General features: G+C 44.7%; 1 protein-coding gene across 1 annotated transcript in view; it reads right to left on the reverse strand.

The window, feature by feature from the left end:
- The window catches only part of LOC311010055 (scavenger receptor cysteine-rich domain-containing protein DMBT1-like), a gene marked incomplete at both ends in the record, with an annotated part of 528569 nt that overhangs the window by 471666 nt on the left and 40020 nt on the right, over positions 1-16883 (reverse strand). Inside the window, 2 exons of the mRNA XM_084004536.1 lie at positions 13653-13931; positions 14029-14343. Of these exons, the coding sequence (XP_083860662.1) occupies positions 13653-13931; positions 14029-14343 (594 nt within the window). The remainder of the gene's footprint in view (positions 1-13652; positions 13932-14028; positions 14344-16883) is intronic.

Here is a 16883-nt window from a genome sequence, read left to right on the forward strand (position 1 = left end):
ACATTGGCAACCCGGAGATCTTCACCTGAGTCCTCCAGGACGATCTCATAATTGAGCGGCCCTGTCCTCCGGGTCACGCGGTAGGGTCCCTTCCAGCGCGGAGCAAGCTTGGCCGTGAACGACTTGTCAGCCTTGGAGTAGGGGTGAGTTTTCAACCAGACTCTGTCTCTCTCTTCAAACACTTGCTCTCTTCTGTATCGGTCATAATTGAGTTTCTGGCGGGTTTTAGCTTTCTGTATGCTCTGTGTGACATGTTTCTGGAGGTCATGTATGTGTGCCATTTGTTGATAGGCTGGCTCATCAGGAGTGCAGGTCTGAGGCTCCAGCTCTGTGTCCAGCGGCCCTTTGAGCGTCCGGCCAACATTGAGCTCGGCTGGGGTCACTCCGATGGACTCATGGACTGCAGTGTTGAGGGCAAAACGAAACTCTGGTAAGTACTTGTCCCAGGTTTTATGTTTGTCCTCCACATATGAGGCAATCATGGCCTTCAGGTTCCTGTTCACTCGCTCTGTGAGGTTGGTCTGGGGGTGATATGGAGTGGTTTTTTTATGCTTGAGGTTCCATCTTCTACAGGTTTCACTGAAGACAGAAGAGATGAACTGTGATCCCTGATCCGACAGGACATAATCGGGTACACCCCACCGGGTGAGGATTTCTTTGTGGAGGACCTGGGAAACTGTCTCGGCAGTAGCTCGGCGGAGAGGGAATAGCTCGACCCAGCGTGTGTAATAATCAACAAACACGAGTAGATAGAGATTGCCGGACGAGCTGCGGGGAAAAGGCCCCATAAGGTCGACCCCCAGCATCTCCCATGATTGTGTGATCGTTGTTTGTTGCAGTTTTCCAGGGCGTCTCCGGTTCTCCGGTTTCTGCATTTGGCAGGTCTGACAACACTGGATGTAAGTTTTGACGTCCAAGCTCATTTTCGGCCAGTACGCCAAAGCCTGTAACCTCTTGTAAGTCTTGTATCTTCCCAGGTGTCCTGCTAGTGGGTGGTCGTGGAAGAGCTGGAGCAACTGTTCACGGAGAGGTAGTGGTATGTAGATCTGACACAGGGTCTTATGTGGCAGCTGCACAATACGATATACCTTGTCCTCAAGAATGGTGAATTTGGTATCGGAGGGGTTTGGCTGATCAGTAGCTTCCAGGATGGACTCGTAAAGTTTCTGTACTTCGGTGTCCTTTTTCTGAGCTTTCCAGATGTCTTCGTCTGAGATCTGGAGATCCTCAGATGTCTCCCTCTTCGCGGGCTGAACCGCAGCGCAGGTGGGGAGCAGGCTGGCGGTCTCATTCACTGGAGCTCTGGATAAAGCGTCAGGTACAATATTATATTTCCCCTTGCGATACTCCACTGTGAAAGAAAACTCCTGTAGCCGTAGTGCCCAGCGTATGAGCCTGGTACTGGGTTTCTGTGTTTTGAAAACCCAGACCAGGGATGAATGATCAGTGACCACTGTGAACTGTCTGCCCTCCAGGTAGTAACGCCATTTCTCCAAGGCCCAGACGACAGCCAGACACTCTTGTTCTGTGGTAGAATAATTCCTCTCAGCCGAGTTCAGGGTGCGGCTGGCGAACGCAATCACTTGCTCGCTGCCAACCCCTGTGGGCTGAGCCAGTACCGCACCCAACCCAACATCGCTGGCGTCTGTGTAGACGATGAAGGGAAGAGTAAAGTCTGGGTGGCCAAGGATGGGAGGAGAGGCAAGATGTTGCTTCAGTGTGTTGAAAGCAGCTTGACAGGTGGGAGTCCATGTGTATTTAACACCTTTCCTCTTCAGAGCATTCAGGGGCTCGGCGGTGGAGGAAAAATGGGGCACAAACCGGTGGTACCAGCCGGCTAGTCCCAAGAACCTCTGAAGCTCTTTCAGATTTCGGGGAGTGGGGAAGGACTGCACTGCCCGGGTCTTCTCCTCATCCACCTGAACCCCTGAGACGGAGACAACATGTCCGAGGAATTTGAGAGTGGTCCTGCAAAACTGACATTTCTTCATGTTGATGGTGAGTCCAGCTTCTCTCAGGCTGTCCAGTACCATTTGAATGTCATGGAAATGTTGGTCCAATGATGCTGAATGAATAATGATATCGTCCAGGTATACCATACAGATTTTCCCAAGGTGTTTGGCCAAAACCACCTCCATAAGCCTCTGAAAGGTCGCAGGGGCGTTCTTCAGCCCAAAGGGCATCACCTCAAATTGGTATAACCCCAAGGGGCAGATGAAGGCAGTTTTCTCCTTGCTGCGTTCCTCCATCGGCACCTGCCAGTACCCACTGTTAAGGTCAAGGGTCGTGAAAATTGATGAACCAGCCAGGGACTCCAGGATTTCCTGAATGTTGGGTATTGGGTAGGCGTCTGTTTTTGTGGCAGTATTCAGTTTCCTATAATCCACACAAAAGCGGGATTTGGTGGTATTTTTCTTAGGCACGAGGACCACGGGTGCAGCATAGGGGGATGTTGAAGGCACGATGACCCCCTCCTCCAGCATCTCCTCTACATGAGCCTTCAGTTCTTGTAGCTTGGCAGGTGAGCAACGATATGGCTTCTGCTTTACTGGCATGTCGTGTGACAGTGTGATTTTGTGAGCAAGCACATTCGTTTTTCCCACTCGTTTTGTACAAACGTCTGCATTTGTTTCGATCTGGTTGGTCAATTTTTGTTTTCCTTCTTCATCCAGATGAGTGGACTGAATGATAGCCTCCAGACCAGCAACCAGAGGACGTGCAGTGGAGGGGAGTGGCAGTACAGGTGGAACAGCTGAGTAATAAGCAACTTGTGATGAAACTGTGTTGCGTTCCGGTCTTTGTTCTTTCAGGAAGTGATATCTCCTCTTCATAGAAGACTTGAACCAATATGCATTTTCAGACACATCAAACTGCAGGCCGGAGATGGAAACAAAGTCGAGCCCAAGAACCACAGGAAGCGCCAGACCGGATGTAGGGAGGACCACCACAGGTACGGTCGTTGTCTGTTGCTGAATGTTGAACTGTAATTCGCTCCAACCAATAGGATATCTCCCTGTGCCATCAGCCAGATAGAGGGGACCTTGTAGCCATGGTTGTAACACTGCATCATGTCCTTTCAATCCCTTCCAGAGTGTGTCATTTATGAGGGTGTATGAGGATCCGGTGTCCAAGATGGCCGTTCCTCTCCAGAAGCCCACTGCAACTGGAATCACAAGCTGTCGGGGAAGAGGTGAGGCAGGTGAGGCGAAAAGGGGGTTCTGACCAGGGTGAGTGAGTGTGTTAAGTGTAGGGGGGGGGTGATTACTTCTTGAATTTTGACTGGCCGGTACTGGTGTTTGCTTTGGAAACTTGTTTTTGTCAAACTGATACTGTGGGCAGGCTGATGGGGCATGATCATTTTTACAGCGCCAACAGTAAACTGTAGTAACTTGAGTGGCAGGTGGATGGGGCTGAGCAGCGCCTTCTGACCTCACTGGTCTCTGCATTGCTTTCTTCCGCTGTTCATAATGACGCTGATTTTCTCTGTCCTTCTCCAGCTGTTGACCAAGCCGAACAAGAGCTCCCACGGTGGTTATGCGGCTGCCCCTCAGCTGACTGGCCATTGTGGGGTTGATATTTTTTAGGGTCAACTTTACCACTTCCTGCTCGGTAATGTCTGGATTCCAACGCTTGCATAGTGATCTGTACATGTATGCAAAATCCCTTATGCTTTCATCCTCTCCTTGTACGCGTGTTCTGACTCTCTCAGCCAACTCATCCTGATAATCCTCTGATAGGAAAGCCGATGTAAACCTCTTCTCAAACTCTTTCCAGGTAGCAACCTCCAAACGGGCCACATCCCACCAGTCACGGGCCGTGCCATGGAGCACGTTACGGAGAGTAGCGATGACTTCTGCATCAGTAAGTGGGTGGAGTGCCAAGAAATCCTTGCATTTTTCCAGGTAAAGTAGAGGGTCCTGTGTGTCATCTATTCTCCCAAACAGGGGGAAATGCAGGTTGATAGGGCTGTGCCCACGAAATATAACTTTGGCCACAGGGGGTATTTCAGCACGCACAGGGGAGATAAGCTCTGCGTCAGTAACACTGGGGAACATTGTTGACTGTAGCCTTGCACGGGCTGGTTGGGTAGTTGGGTGAAACAGGGGATGTTCATCAAGGAGGGTCTGTACAGATGCATGGACAAGTACAGGGGGGTGCATGGATGTGGAACTGTTACGAATGCTTGACACTTCCCCTGTTAAAGTGTGAATACTGGCTGCGCAGTGTGTCACCTCCTCCTCTAGGTGTTGCATGGTAGATACCAATGGGGAGAGCACATGCTTGAAATCTTTCACAAGTTCTGTGTGATATTGCTTGAGGCGCCAATTTATGGTTGAATTGAACTGATTATTTAGATATTCAAATTGCTTGTCCAATTTGTCCTCCAGGTCCTTCAATTGTTCCTGGTTCCCCTTCGGCAGGGGAATCAATGGCTGATGGAGCATGGAGTCTCCTCCCAGGCCCAGATCCAGTTCCAGATCCATCTCCAGTAGGGAATACCGAGTTCCTGGCTCACTGGGGTTCCTTTGGATGACAGGGTCCAAGCTCTGACTGTCCGCCATTTTGTGTTCTTTGTTCCTTTGTTCCAGTCCTGGTGTTTTTGTTTGTTTTGTAGTTGCAGCTTAGTTTGTTGTCTTGTTTCCAGGACCAAAGGTGTTTAGTGGGTTTCTGTTTTGTTTATTTGTTTGGCTGAAAAACAAGCAGTTTTTTTTCCGTTATTTGTTTTTGGCTTTATTGGTTCCTTTGTCTGTTCCACATTTGATTTCCTTGTTTAGCTGGGGACAGAAGATGTGAGTCCCATCTGGGGTGCCATTTTTTATGTGACGCTTTCTTAGTGCAACTTTTTAGGTTTAATTAATGCTGGGGTGCCAGTCAGGCGTCAAAGTCCTGACAATAAAGTTTGTCACTAACCCACACAAAGGATACACACTTTCAATAATGTACCCTTCATTATAAAACACCTTCAAACACTGAGCCCAGCACAAGCACAAGGACAAACAGGACACAGCCAAGGTTTCTTTTGTTTTCTTTTGTACCAAAGTATATTTCAATGTTCACAAACAATAAACAGTTCTTTTAACGAGTCTCTTTCTCAGTTTCTTCAACAAAAAATCCGATCTTCAGAAAAACAGAAAATGTCAGAAAAAACCCAAAGCAGTCATAAAAAAAAGAGGGAAAAACCCAAAGCAAAAATAATCCAACAAAAATCAATCGGCAGTTACTCACACGCACCAGAGGGGGGAGTCGGTAAAGCGCACCAGTCAGAGTCAGGCTGAGTCAGTCAGTCAACAGTTAATTCAGGCCAGCTCCAGCGGGACCACACGGGAGATCGCTGATCAGTACAGGCTCGGAGGCGAACGCACGGGATTAACTACCGCTCGTTACTTTTTCTTTTGTTCCTGCTAGACCGCTTTAGCGGCTCGGATCGCGCTCACTGTTCTCCGGTCACACACTGCTTCGCTACCGCTGCTCCTGCTGCCGGCGCCGCCATGACAGTTATGACGTCAGTCTTTAACCAGGTGATCAGGTGAGCGGGGCATGACCTAGCGGTCACGTGAGTGGACACGTCAGCACGTCGTGTACAACTTCGGCCCGTCACAAACTGCCTGCTGGAGGAAGAGGAGGAGGAGGAAGGACCCGAGGTGGTGTCGGGAGGGCAAGACAGTCGTTTTACATGAATAAAAATACAGGAACAGTTTCCAAGGAAACGTGAGTGCAGTGTGTAATACTGTAAAAGAAACTTGTACTGATGAAATCAGCATGTGGATAGTATTCAGTTTAGTGTTCAGTTCACTGGACAAACAGAACATTCTAGTAGAGGAAACATTCAGGGTCAACTAAAGAAATAGGACAAACCTGAAATGTGGATATAAGGAACATTTCCAGGCTCCACTGCCGTCCTGAAAAACATCTCAACATTCTGACCACCATTGTTTCCATGAGGTCGAAGGGACTTTTCATTTGGAGGGCAGAGACTTTTTATATGAGACACTAACTTTGTTTTGAAGCACGACTTCAATGATTTGAGTGAGTTCTGACCTTTTGCAGGTGAGTTATGGTGTTGTGTTGGAACATGGAAGCTATTTAGACAAATCAGGTTCTGAGAATATTAACAAAGTTTCAAGAGATGAGCCAAAGAAATTGAAATAAACTGTAACACCAGAACACGTTTAGAACACCACAGCCTGCAGCAGTGTTACATCACATTTACATGAATACACTCTAACAACTGTTATCCATTGTTCAACACTTTCAATATGTTTTCAAGCAGAAACACATCATCATCTGCAGATCCTCTATTCTGTTCCTTCTGCTCAGAGACTCCACAAACGTTGCTCTCCACACAGAGAAGTTACAACTTTGGATTCTCTCTTATCTTCCTGAGAATAAAGCTATGGGGCTGGACTCTCTCCTTCTAAGGAGGTGTACAGGGTGAAGGACTCCACGTGGGGGTGGAGATACTGACGAGCCCCCGACTGAGCTGCTCAGAGTTGTGGCCACTTTTGGTGCCTGCTATGGTGGCAACCAAAGAACCTGCTGGTGGAAACCAGCGGCTCAGAAAGCTGTGGAGCTGAAGAAGGAGTCCTTTCAGGCTGCTTGGTGGTCGGCCCAGAGGACTCCTGAAGCAGCACACGTGGAGGTTTCTCTCATACAGATATCTTGGTGCATTCAGCAGCTGATTTACTGACACTGAGCTCATCAGTCTGCTGCTGTTCTGGTACATGACTGATGATATCATAGATCAGCGGTTCCCAACCTTTTTCTGCTGGGACCCCCCTTTATAGATTAAAAAAATGTAATGCACCCCCCCCCCGAAATCCATTTTTATTCAATTTTTTCCCCAAATTCCATGTTAGAATAAATTTTTCCCATCTAATTGTGTACAATCATGTGGTTGATGAATCAAAACTCAATAAATCAATTTGAATGTTCTTCTATAATACTATTCAGATTAAATTCCATATTTTTTACAAACTTGAAATCATATTTGAATATTTAATTCTCAAATTCAGCCTATTATTAATATTAACTTCACTACACAGGCTTATATGTTGCCAATGCCATTATCGGCAATGTGGTTGTTTTACTTCCTGTCCACTAGAGGGCGTCCGAAAAACATTACCAATAAATATGTTGAATAACCAACAGCTGACAGCTTTCTAGATAAGTAATATGAAGAACGTAAAACAACCACATTGCCGTTCTTCTGGGGACGCTGTTTCCCCGTTGCCATGGCTACGCCCTCCTTGTCTCACTGTCAGCTCTGCTTTCACGTTCTCACGTACATCCTGCTGTTGGTCTCGTTCAAGATGAATCAGCTGATGGAGACGCGGGTCGATCTAGCTAGCAGTAAGCAGCATGAATGCATCTTTGTCATGACGTCATCGCTTCTAGAGCTCCGTCCATATCTTTGTTTCATTTCACGGAGCGCTGCCGCGCCGTTATTTCTGCGTGCGCGCTGCTGTCGCTGTTTCTGTGGTGAGATTGTGATTCAGAAAACTTTACTGTTCATCAGACTTCATGTGTCAAAAGCATCCATTTATGTGGGCAGGCCAAGACGAGGAGGGCGAGATTTCCTAGTGTTAAAAACACGTTTCTAAAAAAACATATACTAATTTCATTACATACATGTATACATTCGAATAGTACTGATTTGTTTACATTTACATTTAGGTCATTTAGTAGACGCTTTTGTCCAAAGCGACTTACAATAAGTACATTTGTCAAAAGAAGGAAACAAAGAAACCACAACGTATCATTGCAGATAAAGTAAGAGCTAAAGATAGAAGAAGTGTTAGGTCCTCATCTGAGTAAAGTAGTACTTCAAGAGCAACAGTGCTATGATCAGAGTACTATAGGTAAGGTTTTTTTTTTGGGGGGGGGGGGGGGGGGGGGGGGTGTTAGTGGGTCATGCTATGTAGAGTCTGAACAGGTGAGTCTTGAGACTTTTTTCGGAAGATGGCAAATGACTCTGCTGTCCTGACATTGGTCGGGAGTTCGTTCCACCACTGAGGCGCCAGAACAGAGAAGAGTGAATTGGATGCGTGCTGCAACAGGGAGCCAGTGGAGGTCACGGAGGAGGGGGGTCACATGGGAGAATTTGGGTAGATTGAAGATAAGGCGTGCTGCAGCGTTCTGGATACGCTGCAATGATTTAGTCGCAGAGGCCGGGAGTCCGGCCAGGAGAGAGTTGCAGTAGTCAAGGCGGGAGATGACCAGTGCTTGGACCAGGAGTTGCGTTGCATCCTTTGTGAGGAAGGTCCGAATCCTGGGGTGCAGGATAGTTGGTCATCAAGGATTACACCCAGGTTCCTCGCAGTTGACGACGGCAATACTGTGATGCCCTCGACAGTGACCGACAGGTCCATGCGAGGGCAGTCTTTCCCTGGGATGAAGAGGAGTTCAGTTTTATTCAGGTTAAGCTTGAGGTGATGTGCAGTTGTCCAGACAGAGATGTCCGCGAGACAGTTCGAGATGCGAGTTGCAATGTGAGTGTCAGAGGACGGGGGAAAAGAGAGGAACACCTGGGTGTCATCAGCGTAGCAATGGTAGGAGAATCCATGCGATTTGATAACAGAATCTAGTGATCTGGTGTATAGTGAGAACAGAAGCGGTCCTAATACTGAGCCTTGAGGGACACCCGTGTCCAGAGAACAGAGTTTGGACATAGAGCCATTCCATGTGACCTGAAAGGTGCGATTTGTCAGGTATGATGTAAACCAGGCGAGAGCAGAGTCAGTTATGCCAAGTTCAGCCAGAGTGGAGAGGAGGATTTGGTGGTTGACTGTGTCGAATGCAGCAGATAGGTCGAGGAGAATGAGAACGGAGGAGTGGGATGAGGCTCTGGCGTCTCGCAGGGACTCGGTCACTGTGAGGATGGCCGTCTCAGTGGAGTGAGCAGTCCTGAATCCTGATTGATTAGGGTCTAGGAGGTTGTTCTGCGAGAAATAGGAGGACAGTTGGTTGTAGGCGGCACGTTCCAAGGTTTTAGAGAGGAATGAAAGAAGAGATACAGGTCTGTAGCTTTGGATGTCAGTAGGCAAGGCAAGGCAAGGCAACTTTATTTGTATAGCACATTTCATACACAAGGCAGACTCAAAGTGCTTCACATCATACAACAAAGTGAAAAAAAATAGGAGAATTAAAAGAAAATAAAGGCAAAATTAAAAATACATTACAGAAAGAAAAGGAGAATAAAACATATTTGCAATAATTAAAAACAGTGCAGACATTAAAAGATTTAGCAGAAAGCTATGGTGAACATAAAAGTTTTCAGTCTAGTTTTAAAAGTGGTCAGAGTTGGGGCAAGTTTTACATCATCAGGAAGTTTATTCCAGCTATTTGTTGCATAGTGACTAAATTATGCTCTCCCATGATTTGAGTTTACTCTGGGAATCACTAACAGATTGGTCTCAGAAGATCTTAGTGGTCTAGAAGGCTTATGTAGTGGGAGCATATCAGTGATATACTTCGGTCCTAGACCATTTAGTGATTTATATGTGAGCAGGAGGATTTTGAAATCAATCCTCTGACATACAGGGAGCCAATGTAAGGATTTAAGAATTGGTGTAATGTGCTCACATTTTTTGGTCTTTGTAAGAACTCTAGCAGCAGCGTTCTGAACAAGCTGTAGCTGCCTGACAGTTTTTTTTCAGAAGACCTGCAAGGAGACCATTACAGTAGTCTAGCCTACTAGTAATAAAGGCATGTACACGTTTTTCCATGTCTTGAGCTGACATGAGCCCTCTAAGTCTTGCTACATTTTTGAGGTGATAGCAGGCTGATTTTGTTACTGATTTAATGTGACTGTCGAAATGTAAATCAGAATCCATAATAACCCCAAGATTTCTGGCTTTGTTTGAGGTTTTCAGGGACAGAGAGTGAAGGTGTTGAATTACTTTAAACCTTTCTTTTTTAGCACCAAAAACAATTATCTCAGTTTTGTCCTCATTTAGTTGTAGGAAGTTTTGGCACATCCAGTCTTTGACTTGCTCAATGCACTGGCACAGGAGATCTATGGGGCGATAGTCGTTTGGTGATAGCACTATATATACAGTATTTGGGTGTCATCGGCATAGCAATGGTGGTCAATGTTATTATTTTGCATGATTTAGCGTAGCATCTAGGGTGGGTTTTTTAAGGAGAGGCTTCACGGTAGCTGTCTTAAAATCCGCTGGAATGACACCTGAGGTGAGGGAGGAGTTGATCAGGGTGGTGAGGAATGGCAAGATGTCGTGTGAGATGTCCTGGAGAAGAGAGGAGGGAATCGGGTCGAGGGAGCAGGTGGTGGCACGGTTAGATGTAACAAGTTTGTGAACGTCTTCAGAGGTGAGGGGGCTAAAGCTGTTAAGACCATCAGAGTTGAGAGTTGGGGGAGATGTCTTCTGGGAGGGAATAGGCGTGAATGAGGAGCTGATGTCATTTACTTTCTTGGTAAAGTAAGTTGGAAAGTCATCGGCAGTAAGGGAGGAAGGAGGGGGAGGGGTAGGAGGGGTGAGGAGGGAGGAGAACATGGAGAAGAGTTTCCTGGGGTTGGAGGCAGAAGAGTTGATCTTTGCCAGGTAGAAGGCAGATTTAGCTGCTTACTATTGGGTCATTCCGTGTCATTTCATCAAATGCCTCCCACCTGACCATCTCAGAATGTCCTGAAAAAATTCAAGTACAAAGACACACTTGTTAATAGGACAAATCCAAAATATTAGGTCTCTACTCTCAATAGTTTTCTCATGAAACATCATTCAATGAAGGGTAGTTTAGACGGTTTTTGGCATCATGCTCTGAAAAGCCATTTTTAAACGGCAATATCTAGAAAACTATCTCACCTGTGGCCTTCAAAATTTCTACAGTGTATATCTGTTACTAAACGCCTCCAGACATGGATTATCAGGGGTGTAGCTCAATGATAACCTAGTATGGTAGGTACTTAAAAAGGGGCTTGTTGAAATAAAGTAGTACATTTGAAGGATGGCTGAGCTCCCATTTTTGCAGATAAAAGACTTCTATCACTTCTGCCTCTATCTCTGGGGTTAGCTTAAACATTCTACAAAATATGGTTTCTCTCAGATGATTAGTTTCACAGATATTAAGGCTCAAAAATGGAAGTAAACACATCTTTGCCCAACTTCAGAGTCATATTCCAAAAAACTGACAACACGTATCAGGTCCAAACTTACTTTTTTTTAAAGATCATATTCTTGTTAAAATCATATTAAAAAATCGGGAGGGTGTTTTGCCTCAATTTGTCGCAGTGATTTTTTAAAATCCTGATATTGGTGGGGTTTTTGTGGCTGGTTTTGGTACTGCATGTCCTAACGGCCTACTTGTAAACATCACAGGAGGGCAATTCAATTGTGCTTTTTATCATTTACCAAAGACTTACATGTGACTAAATGCTACTGATAAATTTAGCCTCACGAAAACATTAAAATGGATCACAGTTGTAGTTACAGAGGCAATACGTCCTTGAATGTGAGTTAAACATGGTGAAAGCAGCTTTTAAGGTCTTAAACCATGAACAAACATAGCAAAATAATGAAGACTGTACAATTTGTCATACTTTAAGTACATACATTACACAACCAAATCAAATAATAATCTTAATTTGAGCATAAATATTTTACATTACAGTACAAAAGTCTCCAAAGTGCGATATTGAATAACAGTTTGTCTCTATGCTCACTATGAGGGATCACACATTTTTCATCTTTTAGATCCAATTCCTTAGTCACATTCATTAATTTGGCAGTGACTTTACAAATAGTCTAATGTACATCTCTGCTCTATTGTGCTCATCTTTTTTGATGGCATACATGCACCCAGTTTCTGTAGAGGGAACGTCTATCCTTGCAATTCTATGCTGCAGTGGGACATTGCACATGTCTTCTATTCTTGGCCAGTAGAAACTCTTGGCAGGGCCATGTGGGTGCATGAACTGAACCAGTACATCTTCATCTGAAACATCTCTGATACTTCCTATCCACCATTTCTGATCATACACACAACTCACATATTGTCTCATAGTGAGCACAGAGACAAACTGTTATTCAATATCAAACTTTGGAGACTTTTCTACTGTAATGTAAAATCGTTATGCTCAAATTAAGATTATTATTTGATTTGGTTGTGTTATTTATATACTTAAAGTATGACAAAATGTACAGTCTTCAATTCATTTGTTCATGGTTTAAGACATTAAAAGCTGCTTTCAGCATGTTCAACTGACATCCAAGGACTTATTGCCTCTATAACTACAACTGTGCTACAATTTAATGTTTTCATAAGGCAAAATTTATCAGTAGTATTTAGTCACATATAAGTCTTTGGTAAATGGTAAAAAAAACACAATTGAAATGCCCTCCTGTGATGTTTACTTGTAGGATATTAAGACATGCAGTACCAAAACGGCCACAAAAACCCCACCAATATCAGGATTTTAAAAAATCACTGCGACAAATTGAGGCAAAACACCCTCCTGATTTTTTAATATGATTTTAACAAGAATATGATCTTTCAAAAAAAGTAAGTTTGGACCTGATACGTGTTGTCAGTTTTTTGGAATATGACTCTGAAGTTGGGCAAAGATGTGTTAACTTCCATTTTTGAGCCTTAATATCTGTGAAACTAATCATCTGAGAGAAACCATATTTTGTAGAATGTTTAAGCTAACACCAGAGATAGAGGCAGAAGTGATAGAAGTCTTTTATCTGCAAAAATGGGAGCTCAGTCACTCTTCAAATGTACTACTTTATTTCAACAAGCCACATTTTAAGTACCTACCATACTAGGTTATCATTGAGCTATACCCCTGATATTCGATGTCTGGAGGCTATCAGTAACAGATATACACTGTAGAAATTTTGAAGGCCACAGGTGAGATAGTTTTCCAGATATTGCTGTTTAAAAATGGCTTTTCAGAGCATGATGCCAAAAAACGTCTAAACTACCCTTCATTGAATGATGTTTCATGAGAAAACTATTGAGAGTAGAGACTTAATATTTTGGATTTTTCCTAGTAACAAGTGTATCTTTGTACTCAAATTTTTTCAGGACATTGTGAGATGGTCAGGTGGGAAGATTTTCAGAAATTTGATGAAATGACACGGAATGACCCTATTCAAATTATATTCGGTTCCCGAAGTTCGTTCCAACAGCCCTAAAACATTCTCGTAGTTTTAACTATAATTCCTTGTTATTCAGAGACCATGAACATGTGCATAAATATACAAATGTATGTGCAATCATTTATGGACTTTCACCGTGTCTGAAGTCTGTCGATCCACTCGCCGCTATTTAAGTTTCACATCAGTTGTGAATCAGTAAATTTCTCAATGTTTCTAACGTGAGATTGTGTTTGGAGCTGCTCATCACATGGATTCTTGTGGGTCATTTGATGACAAAACTCAGAAAAACTTATCATAAACATCTTCAACATGACTGACTATCAATCACTGTGTCTGTGTGTGTGTGTGTGTGTGTGTGTGTGTGTGTGTGTGTGTGTGTGTGTGTGTGTGTGTGTGTGTGTGCGTGTGTGTGTGCGCGTCAACCCCGCCCCTCGGTGAAACAGACAGAGAGGAGAGACGCTGGATGAGTTTGGGATCAGTTTGAAAACCAGTCATAGATGATGTCATAGATGATGTCACTGAAGGGCTTACCTGAGCAGGTGTGATTCAGGTTGGAGGAAGAGGAGAATGATGTTGCACACTCCCTCAGAGTGGAAACAGAATGAACACAGTCAGAATTGATCCACCACACAGGTCTGTATGAGGACTCCTTTCTCCGTCCTACAGAAACAGCAGAGCCACAGTCCAGCTCTCTACAGGCAACAGCTGCTTCCTCCAGGGTCCAGTCATCATCCACCGGTCTCCAGTCTCCCTGTCTCACCTCCAGTATTCCAGCACAGCGACTGGCTCCTCCCACCAACCTGACAGGCTCTGAACAGAAAGAAGAGAGTCGTCAGTCAAAGAGCAGTCAAAGTGAGTTTGATGAGAACAGAAATGAACCAGATCAAAGCTGCAGCTCCTCTTCTACCTGAGCAGGTGAGTCCAACAGCTTTGCCAGGTGAGCAGGTGTTTCTATCTGAGCCTGAGCTTCTACAGTCCAGGAGAGCAGACTCATGGCCTCCACACTGGAACTCTTTGGTCCACGTTGGAGCCCCCACGTCTCCATAGAGCGCCCCCTGGAGGACTGAAGGAGCCCCACAGCCAAGCTCCCTACAGACCACCTCTGCATCCTGCTGGTCAAAGTCAGCTTCACACACTGAGGACCACCACTGGTTGGACTGGTTGGACTTCACCTCCAGTCTGCCTGAGCACAGACTAGTCCCATTCAGCAGCCTGACAGAGTCTGGAGAGATGATAGAAGATCAAATAGAGAGAGAGAAAAGACACCAGACACCAGAGAAAAAGATGTCATGAAACTATTCAGTGATTCAAACTGGACTCAAAACAATTCCACCATCAGTTCATCATTTACAGTTTTTCTCAATTGCTTTGCCACAATTCTCAAAACATAATGAATATTTTCTAAACAACATGTGTAAACCTCCAAACCACTGGCCACTGCTTCACAACACATTATCATTTCTCATTCTTTTAAACAATTTGCAAATATTTTAGCACATACATGCACATTAGTAAAATGATCTACAATTTGCTCAATTAATGATTGAACATATCTTGCTGATCAAAACAGATTATGTTGCTTCTCAGTTGAATAGTTGTTCTCTTCAAAACATGTATGAATTCTTTCATGGTGTGAGTCATCACATGTACAATAGTCCATAGGGGTGGGGGGAAAATCGATTCAGAATCGATTCACAATTGTCAAAAAACGATTATTTTTATTCCGTATTGTTTACGGAACACAAAAGGTGGAACTCTGAAATGCAGCGCCCGGACAGTCTGTGGCGTTACACATAACAGACACGGCTGAGAGAGAAATCCCACCGGCACCCGCTGCATTTACACCGATAATGTTTCATCATTCATGGCTGAAATAAACACTATTAGTGCTTTGTACATGTTGTGAAGTCCCAGACACACCAGGAAACTAAACGGCGTCCTGTCTGAGTTTCTACCTTTACCCAGAGGGGGATCGTGAGTCTCAGAGCTGCATTCACAGCAGCGGTCGCTGTCAAAGAACCACGTTGTGATTTATTTACCATTTAAAGAGATAAAGAGTATGCCGATGTAATGACGATTAGTAAAGAGTCTGAAGTCATGGTTTATTAAGTCTGTCCGTTAAGACGATACAAAATAACTTTACAAATACCTGTTTTTGCATTCGGCTCGCTCAGAGCTAAGCTAGGCTAACACCGTAGCTGCTACGTTAAGACTGAACATAACGTCGTCTCGGCATAAATACGGCAGAGACCTTGTTGTTGTTCGGTCTCTGTATGAGACGTAAGATACTATCCCACGGGAGACCACAGACCGCTACGCTGTGATGTGTTGAAATGCAGCTGCATTGATTATTGCATTGTGTTACAACCCAACAGTACGAAAGAGTCTAGGGACAGAAGGGAAGCAACAAAGCAAGTATACAGTTGGCTAGTCAGCCATTTATTTAAACACAACAAGAACAAAAGCACAGTAACTTGGCTACAGTCCGCCACAAACACACGGTGAGCAGTAAGCTCCAAGCAGACAGAACAAACGCAGGTGTCAAGCCTGCATGGGTTTTTAGACTAGTTAGTGGCCCTCCAAAATAAAAGTACAAAACAAAACAAAACCACTCTTCAACTAGTCTAAATCCCCCCTCCCTTTCTTTACCTAGTCTTACTTGTTTTTCGAAAAATAAATAAATACCTTACTTAACTTACCTACTCTGTATCACCTGCAAGAACAAATTACAAACAAAGTGCACACAACAGGAGGTACCACAACACACACAACAAAGTAGTCATAATAGACTCTACGTTCAGAATTTTACGAAGACAATTTAAGTCACAATGATTCGAACAAGTTGGCGTGTCTGATCAAGGTAAATCACAGATCGCGCTCGCTCCAACACAAGAGCAGCTCTTTTATGGACCAGCAGCAATGAGGCTCCACCAAACTCCACTGACGAGCCGATTGTCCACACCTGCAGCAGGAGGAGTCGGAGGCGGGGCGCAGAGGGAGTTCCCAGACACCTTCCATGACATCACGGGGATCCCTCATCAGGAGACAAGCAGCACAGAAGAAAAAACACACGCTATGCCCCACAACAAACTCAGAACGCCGCCAGGCGTAACACATTGAAAGCTTTTTATTTGTATATCGGCTACAGTTCACTGTTTTCTGTCAGGGAAAAGCTCATCGCCTGTAACAGGAGGACTTTGTGTTCATAGGCAGTGTTGGGAGTAACGCGTTACAAAAGTAATGCATTACTGTAATGCATTACGTTTTGCTGTAACGCGGTAATGTAAGGCATTACGTTTTGCTGTAACGCGGTAATGTAAGGCATTACAAAAAAAACCTGGTAATATTTTACTCGGTACAAATCTCAGGAACGCGCGTTACAATGCATTTTAAACCCGAAATCAATTGACTACATTTGCGATCGCGAGATGGGCATACGCTCCACTTTTGGAAAAGTGTGAAAGCCGGTCCGTGTGACTCTACACTATGTTAATTAGGCGCTGTTGTGAGCAGGCTCCATGAGCTGGACACCGACTCACGGAGCGGGTCAGAGCGCAGCTCAGCCGGTGTGTCAGGAACAGCTGAGGGGCGGCGGCGAAAAGGCGGAGGCTCCGATTCTCCCCGTCGGTTTTGGACCGCTTTTATGTCCGCGTCATAACGCTTTTGGTGCGAGTTTAAAACAGTAGGTTTATTTCAAAACGCGAGCGTCAGGCGCTGTCAGAGCGTTTATGAACAGTGTTTTAGAGCTCCCCTAAATGTCTC

The sequence above is a fragment of the Eutrigla gurnardus genome, assembly GCF_963514095.1.
Source record: "Eutrigla gurnardus genome assembly, chromosome: 24".
Classification (NCBI taxonomy): Eukaryota; Metazoa; Chordata; class Actinopteri; order Perciformes; family Triglidae; genus Eutrigla; species Eutrigla gurnardus.